Below are 19316 nucleotides of genomic sequence, written 5' to 3' on the forward strand. Positions count from 1 at the left end.
TTTTAACTAATCATGTGCTTATGCTTTACTTTTATTTTTTTATTTGTATCAAATTATTCATTGTATTACTTTACACTGTAACATCCGTCAATTAAAAAAAAATCCGCCGAGCGTCATGGGGGAGTTCCCTCCATGCCCCGTGATGCTCGGGCCGCCTGTTAGACCGCAAAACTTGATTCTTTTTAACGATTTTGTTTGTTGACGCGTTCTAGCTCGAGTCTTGTTCATCCAAACCAATCAAGAATGGACCCATAAATATTATATCAACCCCCAAACATATTTTCATCTCCAGATTTAATCATATAATTATTTTAATTCTTTATTTTATTTAATTTAGCAACCAATCACATTGAATGCAAAGTGGTTGGAAGTTGATTAAATGCTCAATTACCCATTAAGACAACCTCATCCGTTTGCATACACACACAAGTTCATTTCACATGTTTCTAGCTGTTCATCTTTTTTCTTTCTCTCTAATTTTCAGATTTGCAAAGCAAATTAAAAGCGCTCTTACCTAAGTTGACTTTAAAAGTCAAACAAAATGTTTGCTTGCTTTTCAATCCATTTTGGGTAGATTTTTGTTGCGTTTTCTATTTATTTACTTATTATAACATTAAAGGAATGATTTCTCTTCTTCAACTTTATTTGATTAATGGGTTCACCTTTCGTTTACACATTTTTGTGTTTAAAGGCTAGTATGGTCATTTTTGGGTTTTAACTCGTTTAGCTTTCTGTTTTAGTTTAAGTATGATTTATTTAAGTTTCACATTAGTTCTATTGTTTTGGGTATGTGATAGCCAACCTCTGTCCCATGCCACGTTATGGATTGAACCATAACCGAACTTTCACTTAAACACATTATTTGATGTTTAAGTAACATATTTTAATGTAATGTTTCATGATCTGATTTATTTAAGTTACATATTACTTCTACTGTTTTGGGTATATGGTAACCAACCTCGGTCTCAAACCGAGTCACGGAGTGCACCAAAACCGAACTATACCGAATCCTCGCTTAAACACACTAGTTGATGTTTAAGCAACCGATTCATATTTTACATTTTAAGTTTATGTTTTTATTTTAGTTTCATAACCTTTCTCATACCATTGGCATGTCGCAACTGAACTTGGTTTCATACAAGTTTCAGACCGACAACCAAGCACTGGTCCGACCGGTTGAACTGGTCCGGTTTTACGATTGGACCGGTGAACCGGTTCAGACCGGCCGGTTTTTTGAGAAGCGAGTGAACTGTATTGGAGTTTATGAATGAAATGAATCATTTAATTATTGTCAGATAATAGGGTCGTAAGTTCATGTCCAATCAAACGTTACTACCCGACATGTTCCGTCGATTTTGGTCACGGTGTGACATACACATTGACAAATACCTTGTATTACAAATGTTCTAAAGCTATTTTTCTAATAAAACGAGAAAGCTACCCGTATTACTAAGAAAACATCTAGTCGTACCGCCAACAATGACACACTCCTCATAGAATACCAACTCTCAACTACCAGCAACATTTGATTTTGGATACAAATCCTAAATCACATGGCTTTAAACATGCTACATCACATGAATCCAAGTAGGATTCCCAGTCCGTTCTTTATCTCTATCTATAAAATTACATTAAAAATATTATATTTATCTCTCATGTTTAATTAAATATATTTTTATACTTTATATCATTACAGTTTTATTTCTCAACCATATAATTTACACTCACCATCACTAACAACCAATACAAGGGAATAATGAATGATGGAGCAGTGGCATCAAGTTAAGCTTGATTGTTATGTTTAATAATGATATTTTGATGTTATTTGGAAGATTAATAGTTATTTGTGCATTTATAAATGACACAACTAATATGTTTTTAAATGACAATAAGGCACGTGACCTCCCAAAATATACTCTCTCTCTCTCATTCATGTCCTTTCTCCTCTATCCTATTTGTCAAGTTTTTGAAAATTCATCATCAAGAACTTTCCTCCACCTTCTCTTATCAATCCATCACCTCTCTCCTCTAACTCATATTCTCTATCCTTGAAAAATCTCAAAAAACCTTCTATTGGAGATGAATTAATAGTTGTTTTATTGTATTTTTACTGAAAAATAATTTCGAAGGTAAAAGAATAAAACCTTTTGATACATTCTAACCATGCATCATTTTCAGCCGTCATCAAACTCACAGTCGGATTCCTACAATAGACGTCACAAGTCCCCAGCTTCTTCAGCCATTCTTCTACCGCCAGTCGCCACCTTTTCACCCTTGGGAGAAACTCGATATCATACCAGTAGCAAATGGTATCATACTACCAACCATAAAATTTTTAAAAACTTAGTACCGGTTGCAAAAGAGTTTGGTTTCACATCTCCAATATACCCGATCCTAAAGTTCTCAATCCTGACTTTGTTAAAAGATTGGTACTTGTATTGGAGCAAATATGTTTGTTTTAATTACATATCAATCAGGTAAGTTGGTTTCTACTATTTCATTAAATTTTCTTGGCAATATGTCTCCTTTCCTTTTGTATTCTTTAAAGAGCATTTCAAATTGATCATCACTTGACGCTCGCTGAAATAATACTCTGCTTATTTTTTTCATTTTAATGTAAGTCCTTACAATTGGTCAGTAGGAGTATGCAAGAAACCCAAAAGACAGAACAAAAAAAATACAAACCGAAACAAAAATTGACAAAGTGGTTTTATGTTTTTGTAAAAAACCAAACTAAAAGTTAGATTTTGGTTTTGCAAGCAAACATAAAAAATATAAGCCGTTAAATGTAAATTAACATGAAAATAGAATTTAGTGCTGTTATTTAACTCCAGTCTCGTACGAAAGAAGAAGCTGATGACAACACATACTTTGTGAGCCTTTTCAGACTTCAAACCTGTTATATTTTATCCAGGGTAAAAAGTATAGTTTAAACTCAACAAAACAAAATGAATAAAGGTTAATCCTCCTCAGTTAAATCCAGTATTATCAAGTGAAATACAGCTTCAGCCAAGTGGTTCTCCCTGTAAAACAGGGTCTTGGATCCACGTAACTCATACATTTGGATTATATCATCATCGGATAATAATAAAATTTAACACGTAAGCTCAGAGTAAATAACAGCTCTATCAATCATGAATTCTCTGAAGCAGAACTGGCTTATAGCTGTGAATTTAATCATCAATGCAAACTTTTATTAATAATGAAATCGGCTCATATTAAGAAATTCAACCATTTTACATCCTTTACTTCACTGATCACTCTCAGAAGCGCGGATAAAACATTCAAGTCATTGCCGATAAAAAAATAAAATAAATTGTAAACCTCCACGTTAACACCGCCTAGGGTTAGCTATTTGCCTCCATGACTAGACCTCTTTCCAGTGAAAATATTTAGGAAAAACGCTTAAGGTGAGGTGAGGTGAGGCAAATAATAAAAAAGTTATGTAGGCGTCAATTTGACACAGAAACGGCCATAATAAAGGTACAGAAGGCTGAACTGCAACACTCGACGGCAATAGATCTGCTATAGCACGAGCATTGGGGCTTACTTCTTCATACGATTATTACGTGCCGATCGAAAACCTTTGAAATAATGAAAATTGTTGATTTTGGTGTGGCAGGCTGTGATGGTTAGAGTCAAGCAGGTGATTTGGTTAAATAGGGATTTGGTGGAAATTTGGAACCCTAAAAAGTACTGTGTTGGTGTTATTTGGGTTTTAGGATCGGCTGGGCCGGCCCATTGGCTTCAGTTTAAAAAATGACAGCTCAAGTCCCTTCACTTATTAGTAACCGGAAAGTAGAGGTGCACGAATCAGGTTTCTCAAATACCCAGTTTTAGGTATGGAACTGTGTTCGGGTATGACCGGGTATTGGCAATACCCAGATCGGGTTCGGGTCCGGGTATTGTCTCTAAAAACCATACCCCATGCATCGAGTTCCGGTCTGGTATGGAAACGGCTATTCTAAAATCGGATATTTGAATACCATATTTCTGGGTATTGAAAAAAAACCCTATTTTCAGGTTATTTTGGGCATTTTTTCAGGTATAGATTGAATTTTTTAAGTGTTGCACTTTTTAAGGGTATTTTTTGGGTAATTTCGGATATCAGAAAAACCAGGTTTCGGATATGGAACTGGTTCCAGCCTTCGGGTATTACCGGGTACAAATCGTGTCCGGTTCCATGTGTGGGTTTTGGTACTGAAATGCATATCCTATCTGTACTCTATGTGTAGGGTCGGGTACGACCGTACGGGGATTAAAAACTCAGGTATAAAAAAACCCGATTCCGGGGTTTTTTCAAGTTTTCTGTGCACCTCTACCGGAAAGTAGTTTGCATATAAAGAAACTGAAATTGATGTTTTGGGTCTCGAGTACGAGTCTCGTGTAAGACATTGGTGTATCATTTATAGAGTAAATTTGATTGTCGTTAAAACAAGAAAAGGAAGCTAAAATAGGCATGTTTTGGGCTATCCAAATAGTAACATAAGAAATAAGATAAATTATGTAACTATACATAGACGGTAATATTGCTGTGTCATGAACCTTTTTTTTTTCATTGATACCAACTCAATTCATATGCTACGTGGCAGTATATCGGAAATCAATTTTATATTTGTGCATCATCAAAATGTTATTCTTGAACTGAAGGTGTTGAAACGATATAATAGGTGTGAAACTCCTTGGGGAGCCGTTAGCAAGGATGCAGAATTCATCAGTGGACTTGCTGTGAAAAGAGCTTCGCGGGCTGTAGAACTGATGAACCATCTCCCACATTTGTGGGACCCTCAATGCGAGCTCCTTTTGCTTCGATTATGTATGGGAGTAGGTAAGTTGTTGTTCGGCCTCATAACGTGCCAGCCCGAGTATGTAGGGGAAGCTGTTTCTGTTTTTGACAATGGCCTTCGGGGGGCGGTTGAGGACATCGTCGTTTGTGGTGGTGCCTTCTTTGGAGATTTTCAATGGCGGTTGGCATCACTTCCGACTCGTTTTGGAGGTTTGGGTTTATGTTCAGCTTCAGACGTATCTACATATGCGTTTGTGGCCTCGAGGGCACAATCTTAGAAATTGCAAGACCACGTTCTTCGAGATTGTGGTATTGATGGGTTTGACTACGATTATGGGAGTGCGATAGATCGGTTGCATATTTCATTTCCTGATTTTAATATTAGCGGTTTCTCTAATAAAGACACCGCCCCACCTAAAGCCCAACATGCTTTGGCGAGTGCCCTTTATAGTGGAATCATCCAGAGTTTGGAAGTGAAGTTTGATTTATCTCCTCGTCAAAAAGCGGTGTTTGAGTGCCTTCGATCTCCACGGGCTCAAGATTTCTTAAGTGTTATCCCTATTGAAGGACTGGGCCAACATATGTCGATTTTGGAGTATCGGACCATCCTTAAGTATTGGTTAATGATTCCTTTGTTCCCGGTAGATGAGCCATGCCCAGTTTGCCACAAGGTCTGTTTGGATTCTTTTGGCGAGCACGCAATTCACTGCAAAGAGTTACCTGGGTTTAAATACAAACATGATTTGGTGAGGGATGTTTTATGCGATGTTCTTAAACGGGCCGGAATTTCAGCTAAAAAGGAGGCTCCCGTAAACTTTTTTACGGATCCTCTTGAAGGAAGATCTACGTTACGACCGGCCGATATTCTTGTTTCTGGGTGGGTAGGGGGGAAACACGCTTGTGTGGATCTCACAGGAGTCTCCCCTCTTGTTGGGCTAAGGGACAATGGGTTTGTTGCCTGTCAGGCAGCATTGAAGGCGGCCTCGGGTAAGGTTGTTAAACACGAGAAAGCTTGTTTGGAGAATCAACACGTGTTTATCCCCTTTGCCTTTGACACTTTTGGTTACTTAGCTCCAGATGCCGTGGACCTTCTAAACAGAGTTCAAAAAGTCATGCATAGCAATTTATCGGCTGATAAGAATCAAAACTTTGTTTTTAATAGGATTGAGTTTGCTATCCAAAAAGGGGTTGCGGCGCAGCTTATTGCCCGCTTACCTGCCACTTCATTGATTGTAAATCGTTTGGTTGGTTTCAACGAATTATTTGTTTTATAGAGAGAATCAAGGGGAAGATCATTTCAAAAAAAATATATATATAATAGATGGACACTAAAAGGTGTTGAAATCACTTGAACTGAAGTGTCGTCAAAAGTAGATATGCAGAAAAGTGTTGCATGTGGAGTGCGCATACACTAACATGTGCCACATTTTGGCGATTAAAGCCGGAATACTCGCACACTGGCACCAAATTTTACCACGAGATAAGAGAACCATTTATACATACAAAGAATTTAGGAATTATTGATTAAACACCACCCTCTTTAATATTACCATATTGAATTTTGATTTTAAAAGACTAAATAATCACAAATGCAAGCTTACAAATTTTGGTATAGAAAGCATAACTTAGTCTGCATAGCTTCAAAACTAAAGAATGTGATGCAGATATATGGTAGCGCAATATCCTTACCCAACAATTTGCCACAAATATGACTAAGATGAGGGCAACTGGTCATAATACTGAAAAACATTTCGAGCTTTATGTTTCACCTTAAATGTTGGCATTTGACGATGTAGCAACAACCATACCCGGTCAAAAGTCCGACCAATAGCAAGGCTATAACGATGCAACAAATATAATCTAATTACCAAACATAATCATTTACCAATAAAACAAAATCAAGCCTTTTAAGATCATAAACTCAATACATTTAAACCTAAACAGGCAAAACTGATTCAAACAAGTAGACCTTCAGACCACCATCCACGTCAGATGCCGATATCCAGCCCATTTAGCAGCAACACGAACACCAATAGCTAACGCTGCACACAACAAGGTAACCGGAACCCTCCGGGTCCACGTTGTTGCAACGACGTCTTCTTCACCCTTGTCTTCTTCTGGTTGGTTCTTGGAGTACTGAACCACGGACAAAGCCAAGAACCCACCCATAACCGCAACCCTAACCCATGGCTCACCGACACCTGCTAGCACGGCAGCCACTGGCAAAGCAGACGCCACATAATCCCTCTTCTTTATAAACCGAGAAAAAGAAAATAACCCGAAAAGCAGAGTCCAAAACACAAGGTCTCCAATCATTCCTTCGACAGCAAGATATCCGGTTAAGCCAGAAACTGTTAAAAGATGCCAGTGGTTGTCCACTGAATTTGGAGATGCTACTTCACTAACGGCGAGTATAGCTGACGCCAGAATAATGACCGTTGAAAGCTCGGGAATGGGAGTGTATGCTACTATCTGCGAGTAGAACGCTCGGACGGCGTACAGGATGGTTTCGATGGCTCTAATTGTGGATGTGATTGGATCACCTAAGAAATGGTAGATTAGGGCTAACACTAGTTTCATAAGGTATCCGAAGAAGTGAAGTATTGATGTTGCAGCCCTTTTCCAGTTATAAAGCTCCCACAAGACTGTTCTCCAGGCATACACCAGGAAACCCAGTGCTGATTGATTATTATTGAAAAAGAGTCAGCTGATTATACAAGTATCTAAATCATGAAAAAATGAAATTATTACCTATAAAATAAGGCCATCTGACGGGAGCATCAGGAGCTTCTTGGGTCAAGTATCTAAATCTTTCAGGCATCGTGCTCTCTCCTCCTTCATTTTCATCAATAGCATCCTCTTTTGATGATGATGAGTTGTTTACATCTTCTTCTCCACCGTTGGAAGTTGATTTTACGATGAACCCTAGGTTTTTTGTACCAAATGAAAAAACCCCCAATTTAGTATTTGTGACAGACGAGAAATTGCAGCAGCGTTGGATTGGATGTGGTGGTGGTGGTGTTCTACGAAATGGAATTGAGTTTGAATTTGAAGAGAGTTTGTGGGGAGAGTGGTAAGTGGATGCGAGGGTTGAAACCATCATCATCGCCGCCCAGGTTTTAGGGTTTACTTTCTTTACCCATGCTTTATCTTCTCCTCAAGTCTCAACTCAGAAACAAATATTATTTTTATTTAGCCAAAATACTATACTATTTATTATTATTATTATTATTATAATTAAAATTCAGTCTTTTTTTTTTTTTTTTTTTGCTAACGACCAACCAATAATGTCCGGCTACCCAATGGTAAAAGACAGCTTTACACGTCCATGATCGCATATAGCATTGGATAGCACAAGCCTGGGAAAACTTACTGCCTGGAGGCCTATTATGATAAAACCCGGCTGAGATTGAGTTGGAATCTGAGACGTTGCAACATCAAAACAAATATCACTTCCTTTCAAATATCAGTTAAGCTAAAACTCATTTGATAACAATTTGGTTTTAAGAAACCTAGTATGTATATATAAAAACCACACATATACAAATTAAGATTTTCAAGACCGAATTTTACATATGTATTTAGACAAAAGACCATACAGTATGGTTTGCATATGTGCATACTCACATTACATGTAAATACAAGTTTTTTTTTCTTTTTAAAATTCATAAGTAAATAAAATCAAAGAAACAGTTATGAAGGGACAAACAAACCAATCTTTTTTTTTCCAGTTTTCCCTTAAAACAATGTGTAGTATATTAAGACACGTACTTTTTTAACACAATTACAATTTTACTTCTATGGATTGCATCGAAGTTTGCTATTGTAACGAGTTTTGACTATGCAATAAACCTTCCACATTACGACCAGGCGTCAAACACTTATAATGGTACTTCCGACTTGCGCATATTGTTGCCGAACACTTGTGTACAAAACACACATATTACACATTTACACCTCTCCTCGATACGCTTCTTACACTCGATGTATATTGGTCTTTTCAGAATAATCACATCATGTACCACATAGAATTTAATGGTGTGTATAGTTATACCAGTTGCAGAAGTTGTATAATTTTTAGTTTTGAGAGTAAAAACTGATTATAAAAACCAGCTAGAAATTTCTATATATTCCAACACATGAAAAAGCAAAACTCCAATATATGAACAATATGATCTCATAATAACTCTTTTAAGGGTAAACTAAATAAACAAAATCATATTACAAAATGATAGTTCTAACAGTAGCTTTTAGAAGAGCTACATGTTTGATGGTGTAAAACCATTGTAAACTGTATTTTCCCTGTTAAACCGCAAACATCATGAATATTCACTCTGCTCAATACAATCTAAACTCAAGTTTTATACTGCTGTGTATTGAGCATCAAGGGGACTTAATAATACATCTAAGTTGCCAAATCCAAGAGTACATCATTCCTAAAGCACAATAAAATGAGATCATCATAAGGGGTAAAAATGGAAGCCTATCACCAAAAACCAAAGGATGAACAAACTGCCCCCATACCTCCACACCCACAAAACCAATCAGATAAACCTTTTCTACCCATCTTCTAACAAGACCACCATTTTTTGAAATGGATTCAGAAAACTGAGAAGTAAACCCGACCCACATTAAAGCCACGTGTAAGAGTAGCAAAACAACTTTTATCGGATATTCTTGAGCTTCATATAACAGAGGAAACAACGAGTACACAGAAACTGCACGAAAGTAAAAACGATATTAATTTAAAATTTTAAACCCAACTTGAAAAATTACATATCGAGAAAAGCTTCAAAAACCATACCTATAGATAAAATAAAGTAATGGCGTGCGTCCTCGATGCTTTCCACTGCAACAACTGCAAGGGGGATTAAAAAGTGAAGTGACGCCTTCTCATGCACATGCCATCCAAACAAAAAGCCACATGTGTATGCATATGCCACCTGTCTTACTATCATCTTCGGGTCGGGTTTCCTCCAAGCCTTAACAAGACAAGGAGATATAGCAAACAAGACAATGGCAAACGTTACCGAAGGTGTAATCTGCATATCATATTTCACAATTAATTAATAGATTTATACATATGTTACTAATCAGTATACATGGAAAACTTATCTACAAGTTAATAGTAACAATAATAATACCGTTGGGAGTACGGCAAAAGGAGAAGAATCCCCAACTAGGCCACCAGTGAATGAAGCGGTTGGTGGTTGTATATGAAACCCTAATTTTGAAAGCGCAAATGCAAGCACTTTATCTGATAATATATAAAACACCCAAAAATTTGGAGCCCAATAAGCATGACAAAGCCCCCTACCAAAAGGAAACATGCGCCTCAAAACTTCTGGTATCTACAAACAAATAAACATCATAACAATAAACGTTTCATAACTTAATCATCTACAATCAAATCTACACAGGATAGAGATATTTTACCTGCCCATAATATGCAAACGGTCCGTAGGCAGCCACGAAAACACCAACTACCACCTTGCCCATTATCACCAACTTGCCAAAACCCTTTAAAATCCCGCCACGACAGTAATGCCGAAACAAATATACAAAATAAACGGGTCCTGCTACTGCGAACAGATGCTTGAAACACAACAAAACCGCGAAAACAAACCCACCAATCAAGTCATCTCCTTTCTGGAGCGCGCCCAATGATATTAATAAAATCCCTAAAAGAAATCCGTTGTACTGAAAATGCACATGGTCAACAATAAACAACCCGGGTGACCAAACAACCAAAACCCAGATCAAAAACCGCTTCTTTAACTCCATGTTTTTAGTCAACTTGTAAATTGAGTAAATTAGTAATGCATCTGAGACGATTACAGTGAGCCTTTGAAAGATGATGACCGAAGGAGCTTTGTAATTAAGGCCATTGTAGAGGTCTGTGATGGTGGGGTCCACAAGAGATGCAAAAAGGGATAAAAACCGTTCAAAATAAGCAAAGAAAGGTGGGTAATCAAGGGTCCATGGGCTGGTTTCATCTGTGTACCATAGAGATAACGGTAAGGTGTGAGTGAGGGCTAGCCAGTTACGATGGACCTCAAAATCAGTGCTGTGATAGGCTGGGATCAGGAGAAGTTTGAAAAATGTAGCGATGAGAGAGAACCAAACGAGATCTTTGATGACATGTTTTTCTGTTGTTTTTAGTGGTTTTTCACGGTTTTGTTGTTTCATGGTTTCTTTTAGTTGGTTTGTTTGAAAACAAATGGTTGTTTTGCACCTCTTAATGTATTGCCACCTGCCACATCAGCTGCATTGTCAACTGACACCAGTTAGATTATCCTCAGACGAAAAAAATACAAAAGCTATAGAAAACATCATAGACGAGCCATTTCAGCATATTATACATTTTCAAAGATGGTTTAAACATTGATTAAAAGCCCTAATTCTAATTGGATCAATTAACCCAGCATGTTATTATGTTATAAGAAGTTAAAAATTCAATCTTGTCAAAGATTGGTATATAAGTTCTTATGACATGATTTTATGACTGTACTAACTTAAAAATATATCAGGAAAATGCTACTAACAAGATTTATTATATTCAACAATAAATATTAAAAATTAAAATTTCCAGTAAAACCACATTACAACTACAGACCATGATATATTTTACAGTTCTCTAAAACCAAGTTGACCCTTTCATTTGTTCAAGTACTAGATAGATATTTCCGAGTTAAATTGCAAGATCATGCTTTACAACACTCATACCTGCAAGTCATTAAGCCGCATATTTAAGTAGTTGTATGTGTTTATGTACTAGGGTTATTTAGGTTTGGATCAGAACAGGTTCGGGTCAAGACGGATCGGTTTAAAATGTGTGTTTTGTTTTTTGAAAAAGAAGAAACATGAGCAACTGCTGATTGAATTGAACTTAATAAAGCCACACACATACATACATACATACATACATACATACATAATACAGTTTTAAAGTTCCCAGTGTGATATTGAAACAAAAAAACAAAGAATGAAGTAATAAAAGCTCAATATATATAATTAAAGCATAAACAGTGACAGTATCATATCAATTTGGTATCCCTAGGTTTAGAATCGAAATGTAATGTACCTTTGATTTGGAAGAGACATAAATGATACAACACTCAATTGAGTGAGTAACGATCAGATGCATACACACGTACATAGAGAAACACTACAATTAACGGACGGAGGATTACCTTAAACAGGACGTTTATTGGAATCAACGACTGATTTGGTGGTGGTGTTGCCGACTCACTACTTCTCGCTCGAGACTTTTTACGGGTCTTGGATTTGGGTCGAGTTCGGTGCCCTTAATTGAAAAAGCATTTTTTTTAAATGGAAGGAATCCTCCGAACTAAATTCACCACATCAGAATACAATCATCTTTTGATCCGTTAAAAATCGTCACCTAAGGCTAACGTCCGTGAACACTCACATGAAAGCATGACAGTGCGGTTAGATAAAACTTGTTCAGTTCAAGGATCTAATTAGTGAAAACCACCTACTCGTCTAATCTCTCATCATCACTCTGGTGCCTCTGAAACTAAATACTGAGGACATGAATCGAACCTGGATCACATGAAACACCAAGTCTCTCTTTTACCACTCTAGTCACATGAAACACCAAACTACTTGTTTTTCTTTAAATAATTAATTTTGTTTTCTCATCGTTAATTAATTAAGTTGAATAACACTCATTAATTAATTAACTAAAGCTAGTTGAAAAATCGTCATCTACCTAAACCTACAGTCCTACACAAACACGCTAAGGGTGAGGGGGAACACAACCCGTTCATACCCGCCATAAGGCCAAACACCGGTCACCACCTCAACTGTAGTTTTTGAACCCGTCGGAACCTGATCCCATCGGTGCTGCATTACCCGCCCAACCCTCCTTCTCCCTCTCTCCCCTGCACGAGACAAACATGCACGAGACAACATGCTCACCCTCTGATATAATGTTAAATATATATAATTCTCGTGTATAGTTTGCATAACATTTTATTAGTTTTCATTCGGTTTTTATTAGAATTTGTATATTACTAATATATTTGAATAATGTAGGTTTTGGAGGTTGATCGTTGTTAAAACGAGCGAAAAACGAGCTAAAATGAGCTAAAACGAAGAACCGGAAGGATCAGAACCGGACCGGCCCGAACCAGGATTGAACTGGACCGGACAACCGCCCACCCACCCCCTAGCATGCCGTGTCGCGCGGCCAGGGAGGCAGGTTGTGGTCGCACGACGCGAGGACACTCAGTTTCCAGATTGTTCCACGTTTTTGATCAGTTTTGGGTCCAGAAACCTATATAAACACCCCTAAACTTAAGTGAGGAGTTTTTGAAGGGTTTGAAGGCTCGGAATCATACGGTGACGTGCTAATCAATCAACAACGAAGACCACGGGTTTTATCGCCTTTAATCTTTCGTTTTTCTTGTTTTTCACCATTAATTCCTTTATGACTGTTTTATTCGATTTTACAATGTTTGGCTAGACATTATAGACTACTTAGGCATGTGATGAACCTTTATTGATGTTTGATTTTGATTCGGGATTTATTTTATGTTATGGTTTTATGAATTAAGTAAAAGATTTAATTATATTGAGTTGATGCATATGGATACTTAGGATTGTTTGATAAAGTTTATTAATCCATAGTTGCCTTGGTTATTGTTTGTCATACGATAGGTTGCTATTAGGTCATCTACTTTGTGTTTTTGACTATTGTGTGGTTGATATGCATTAAAACCATAGGAATAATATTATTTAATCAAATAAACTTAAGTGTGTTGCTAACCTAAATAGCTGTAAGGTGCTAGGTTTTTGATAGGTCTTTGTTGATCAAGATTGCTAGATTTAGTTCTTCATAAGAAGTTCGTCTAGGTTTGGTTGGTTAATTTTGTCCATCGAGTCAATTGAATATATTAGACCGCCTTTGATTTTCGCGTTGTAAGGTATGATTTCGTATAAAGGAACTTGTTCATAATTAATTAGGTGACCGTAATGAAACTTGATTCTTAAAACTGGTTTGCATTAAAACTTATTAAAAACCCATAGGTGTCTTCTTGAAAAGGGTCAGAGGTCCTGTTCAGGTTTTCTTTTAAGCGTCTATTTTACGATTCCAGTTCCATAACAAAATATTTTCCCGGTTAATTGACAACTGAAACTTAGGGGATTCTAGCCCAGGTAGGTTTTCATTATCATCTGATTCAAATCAATTAATTTATCTTTCGTTTAATTAACTTGTCTTTTCTTAATTAGTTTATAATATTAGTTTAATCTTAGTATTTTAAATAAAACCTCCCCAAACAAACAAGCAATTAGTTGTGTCTATAGTTGAGTCTAATTTAGTTAGTTAAATGTAATTAAAAGAGTCTCATGGGTTCGATATTCGAACTTAATTACCTGTACTAGAGTCGACCGGTTCACTTGTCGGTTAGTAGTTTAAGTTAAGTTAAGAGTCTAGAATTATTACTTAGTGTCTAGATTAGGATAATTTTAGTTAATAATTTTACAATTACTTTTAGCACATCAAGTTTTTGGCGCCGTTGCTGGGGATTCTTGGCGATTGCGTTATTAGCTTTGATTAGACTTACTTGGTATATACGTGATATTTGTTTTTGTTTAGGAATCTTTTAGTAGGGTCTACATACGTGCTATTTTATTTTTGTTTTGAGTCATAGGAGTCAAATTATCCGTGTCTTTTATTTCTTTTGAGTCTCATAAATATGTGTGAGATTTGTGGTGGACCCCATTTTACGCTTATATGTCAACAATATGTGGGGTGCTTGGCACATCATTATACTAACCCCTCTATGCAGCCGCAACAAAATTTTTCGCAAGGGCCTCCTCCATATTATTATGATAATCTGTATCAGCAACCTCAGCATAATCAGGGCCAGTTTGATCGTCAATATTCTGATAGTAACCTTTTTGAGAGTAGTGTGTTAGAGAAGATGAAGAATATAGAGAATATGTTAGCTCAATATATGGCCTTAGATACCCAAAAGAAGTTAGTTGACCATGATATCATCCTGAGAAATCAACATAGTGTTTTTACAGATCTCCAACGTACAGTAGAAAGTATTGCTAGAAGAGGAAGAAGAAGAAGAAAAAGAAGAAGAAGGAGAGAAAAGAGATTGAAGTTCTTGGAATATGTAGACGGGTCAGATGAGGGGATCACTCAAGTAATGGAGACGAAAATGGACGATGAAGTCTCGCCTCCGGTGTCACAAGTTACTATTGCTAATTACTGGAGTGAATCTGATGATGAGATAAATGAAGAAGAGTGGGCTGCTTATTAAAGGTCGTTAGTGAAGAAAAATGAGATAGAGGATGGAGTGAATTTGGGAGATTCACTTGAGTTGATGTTTGGTGTTGATGAAAAGGTTGAGAGTAAGGTGTGTGAGGAGGATGTGTTTTTAGATTTGACGTTAGAAGATTTGCCTAAGTACGATGAAATAGATGAGTTCGATTCAGAGCGTGACTTAGCATTGTTTGAATCCTCATTAATGGAAATGGTGGTAGTGGAAGACCTCCACAGCTGGCGTGTGACACTTATAATAAATGTCGCTCATAAATCAAAACCACGGGAGAAGGTGAAGAGAAGAGCATTTGCGAACTGGCATAATTTGCAAGTCAGGAGATAGACTACATGAAATAAGAAGCTATTGAAGTTCGAAAACGACCAGTCTTCTCGATACATGCCATGCATCCGGTTCATGCCAAGTAAGTTTAATTTTGGTGGTCTGACCCGTTAAGGATTTCTAAAATCTTTTTCAAATCCACTAATAAAATTTTAATGTTTAACAAGTACCGGGTGGAACTGAACGGGTTAGATAGGGTCCATATCAAAGAAAAACCTCCTGATTAAGTTCAAGTGTGAGGAGGTTTCGCAGAGTTTGTATAATTAATTGTGTCACTAACGTAGTTTTTGTAGTTTTTCTTCGTTTTTGTGTTTTTAAGATTTGTAGGTTAAGTGAGCTAGGAAGAGAATCCCAGGAAGAGTACAATGAAAAAAATAAGTGTGGGGATAGAGTAACGGAGTCATATACTTTTTGTTTATTTATTTCCTGCTATTATTTAGGTTTTACATATAAATATTGGTTGGGTTAGTTGGTTTGGTGAAAGACTTTGAACGCTTAATATCTATCAAATTGGTTTATTTGATGAGATAAATTATTAGATATGTTTGTTATGTTTTTTCTGCTCCCGTTCATGTGTGAGAGAAGGCGGCATTGTTTGCTGAGCACGCTCGGAGTTGGAGGACATTCATGGAAGAAGACTTTGGTATTAAGTTTCATACGCATATTGCCAGCTAAGTCTTTTCCATTATCTTGTATTTTATTTTTAGTTTTTGTTTTTATTTTTATTTTTAGGTTTTTTTAGTATTCTGACTTTCAAAATTTAAGTATGGGAATATGATATTTGAGTTGTAGTTAAATTTTATTTATAAAAAAAGTTTTGAAAAATGTCCGTTGAAACATGGTTTTTTGCATTTAAATGGAAAATAATAGTGTAATCGGGAATTGGCTTTTCAAACTACACACACACATATATTTATAGGAGAGGGTTCAAATGAAAACCACTACTTAAGTTAGAAACTAGGAGAACTCATATGGACCAATCACAAAATTTTATTTTTATTAGTTATTATTTTTATTGTAAGGGTGCTTTAGTAATTTGGTTTAAATTTATTTATTTGTTTTGTTTTATTTCATTCAAATCAAATCCTTATTTCTCTCATGAGAAAGTTGAACAGATCTTTATTTCAAATATAATCTCTTCAACGTATTCATTGATTATACAATTATAACTTTAATTATTGATATAGTTAACCACCAGAGCATAAAGTTTTAATACAGGTTACCATCCCAGTGAACATTCTATCTACAAGATATTCACATGCCTTTTTGCCTTTTTGTTTCATTTTAATTTTCTTTTGTCTTATATTACGTATGTATTATGATCTAAAAAACATTAATATGCATTTGTTATTAGTCTAGATTTTCATAAGGTTATTTTATACAAACTAAATGGGATTTGGTTATCTGTTTTGATTGCCTGTTTCTAGAAATTATACATAATTTAGTGATTAACTCTTTGTTAGCTCTTTTCGATTTTAAGTATGCTCATTTTGCTCTAAAGACAAAGAATGTTACCCTATAGTTACGCAAAGAACCCGTTTCATTTATTTATATGTGACTTTTTATTACAAGAATGAGCATAAACAACACGCTAGTTTACATATATGTAACTTCGTAATTTAGTTTTACATATATGTATATCATTAAGGTATATATATGTAGATTAGTATGATTAGCATCAAATTGCAATGAGCATGAACAACATATTTGTTTACATATATGTAACTCCGTAATTTAGTTCTACATATGCGTATATCATTAAGTTACATATATGTATCTTAGTATGGTTAGTTACAAAATGCAAAAAAAAAATAAAAATAAAAATACCAGAGCTACATATATGTAAACGGATATGAACACGAGAGTATGTGGTTTCGGCATAATTACATGTGTAAATATGTTTGTTACATATATATATTACCACGACTAACATAAAAACTGAATAAAATTAAACTTGTTCGGCATGTAAGAGAATACTATAGCATTAAAAATTTAAAACATAAAAATGAAAGGTTAAGAATAAAAAAACGGAAAACCAATAAATTATAATGATGGTTGTCTTTTTTGAATTTTCGTTCATTGCTTTTTGCCTTTTAACAGTTCGATTTTTTTTATTTTTTATTTTTTTCATATTTGAATGATTCTATTTTTAATTTTTTTGGACCAAGTCTTTCTACCTACAAATATGGAGTGAGAGAGATTATAAAAAAGTCAAAACACGAGGAAAGAGACCGAAGGTTTTTAGGATACGCTAATTAACATCTCTACCAAATTTGCCCTTTAACTTCTTAATTAATCCCCTCTAATTTTCATTTAATTACCTTATTGCCATAGTGTATATCAACCATAGATCTAATAAATAGATGGTTTAGATTGATTTAACTAGTTTTCTAGAAAACCATGGTTCTCATTTGCACACACACACACACACACACACACACACACACACTAGTTTGAAACTCGTGTAATACACGGAGATTGATGAAAATTTTAATCTTTTAACATTAAGCGAAATACAATAAACAACACGATTATCATGTATTATTAATGCAATTACAATATATATTAAATTTAAAGAAATTACAAAACAAACATTACACAAATATTTTATAAATAACTAAAAATTTCCTTGTAAACTATATTTGTGGTTTTATTGATCAGTATACCTTGTTTATCAAGAATCAAAATCTTTAATATCATATCTCTTGATCAATTAATATAGTGTCCTTTGAGATGTTTTTATCAAGTTTTTCCCAAACATGATTAACCCAAAACTGGATTACATGAACTTCGATGACAGAGTCGTCCTTAAAACTTGGAAGTTGATTGAGCATGATCAATTTGTTATCACAAACCGAACTATATAAGAATGACTTCAACTTTTTTTTTTAATATATTTAGAATTAAATATCATATAATCAAGCAACATATAAAATAGTTGAAAATTAGATAAGGAATTTTCATGCCAAATATATGAAATGGACATACTAACCTGCTTGTCATTGTTCAGAAAATATTGATTTCTCTGAGTTAGCAGAGTACCATAAGATTTGGTGATCTTATATTTAATACTTGAAATATTAGATAAGCTATGTTCACGATTTGAATACTGATATTAGTGAGCATTTTAGAAAGTTGTTACAATATTTAATTAATTTGACTCCATCTTTATAATTATTTAAAGTAAGAAACCATGATTATAGCTTTCCTAATAATTTTTATTTTTTAATTTATTTTTAATATTTATTTATTATTGTTTTTTAAGCACGAGTATAACTTTCCAAATGATAAAAGAATTTGAATTTTTAGGTGAGCAGGTAAATGATTTGACCGGATTAATAGAAAACCGTGATTGACTTATTGTAGCTTTCCCATATTAAACTCTTGTTTTCTTTTCTAAAAAAACTATTTAGCTAAATAATCTCTTGATTGATAAGGAAAATTTGAAAAATTCACTGATTTATATTTAGGGTAGATTGGAAAAATTAATGATTGATAATTTACTGATTTATATTTAGGGAAGACTGAAAATTTTAAAAAGTTGTCGGAATCAATCCCATAAGTATCATTTATATCAGATAATAAAAATTATAATAGTACCCATAATATTAACTATCTGTAGCCTTCAACTTCAAGGCCTTCTGTTAGATTGATGGAGCTTCTCTTCCCTGTCCCTTTAAACATAAAAAATATTACCATTAACAATTTTTTACCATTAAAAATTAATACTGATAACAAAATAATATGGAGATTTAAACAAAGTTAAAGGAAGCATGCTCCATGCCTTTCGTTTTTCATCCGTTTTTCCTAATATTGCTGGAAAAGAAATGAAGAACAAAACAAAATGAAAAAATATAAAAAAAATAACAAACAAAACCATAAGTAAA

The 19316-nt window shown here is 35.0% G+C and overlaps 2 protein-coding genes and 5 non-coding genes across 7 annotated transcripts; all 7 read right to left on the minus strand.

The window, feature by feature from the left end:
- Positions 1-2807: 2807 nt before the first annotated feature.
- Positions 2808-2908, minus strand: LOC143581068 (small nucleolar RNA snoR97). Its single transcript, XR_013143769.1, has one exon. It is a non-coding gene; the product is annotated as a small nucleolar RNA snoR97 (small nucleolar RNA).
- A 58-nt stretch (positions 2909-2966) lies between these two features.
- LOC143581067 (small nucleolar RNA Z278) lies at positions 2967-3082 on the minus strand. Its single transcript, XR_013143768.1, has one exon. It is a non-coding gene; the product is annotated as a small nucleolar RNA Z278 (small nucleolar RNA).
- An 18-nt stretch (positions 3083-3100) lies between these two features.
- Positions 3101-3192, minus strand: LOC143581066 (small nucleolar RNA Z223). Its single transcript, XR_013143767.1, has one exon. It is a non-coding gene; the product is annotated as a small nucleolar RNA Z223 (small nucleolar RNA).
- A 17-nt stretch (positions 3193-3209) lies between these two features.
- Positions 3210-3298, minus strand: LOC143581069 (small nucleolar RNA U36a). Its single transcript, XR_013143770.1, has one exon. It is a non-coding gene; the product is annotated as a small nucleolar RNA U36a (small nucleolar RNA).
- Positions 3299-3441: 143 nt separating this feature from the next.
- Positions 3442-3600, minus strand: LOC143581070 (small nucleolar RNA snoR134). The gene has a single exon (XR_013143771.1). It is a non-coding gene; the product is annotated as a small nucleolar RNA snoR134 (small nucleolar RNA).
- Positions 3601-6605: 3005 nt separating this feature from the next.
- Positions 6606-7886, minus strand: LOC143581055 (uncharacterized). The gene is made up of 2 exons (XM_077063928.1): positions 7538-7886; positions 6606-7464 (listed from the first exon to the last, which is right to left on the minus strand). Exons 1-2 carry the CDS (start codon positions 7884-7886, stop codon positions 6758-6760), a joined length of 1056 nt encoding a protein of 351 aa, XP_076920043.1. The 3' UTR covers positions 6606-6757.
- Positions 7887-8963: 1077 nt separating this feature from the next.
- Positions 8964-11160, minus strand: LOC143581062 (dolichyl pyrophosphate Glc1Man9GlcNAc2 alpha-1,3-glucosyltransferase-like). Its single transcript, XM_077063934.1, has 4 exons — positions 10223-11160; positions 9931-10137; positions 9591-9828; positions 8964-9504 (listed from the first exon to the last, which is right to left on the minus strand). Exons 1-4 carry the CDS (start codon positions 10973-10975, stop codon positions 9170-9172), a joined length of 1533 nt encoding a protein of 510 aa, XP_076920049.1. The 5' UTR covers positions 10976-11160; the 3' UTR covers positions 8964-9169.
- Between the last annotated feature and the right edge of the window lie 8156 nt (positions 11161-19316).

Source organism: Bidens hawaiensis, unplaced genomic scaffold, assembly GCF_021521415.1.
Source record: "Bidens hawaiensis isolate Kalapana, Puna unplaced genomic scaffold, B.hawaiensis_p1.1 tig00030797_1, whole genome shotgun sequence".
Lineage (NCBI taxonomy): Eukaryota > Viridiplantae > Streptophyta > Magnoliopsida > Asterales > Asteraceae > Bidens > Bidens hawaiensis.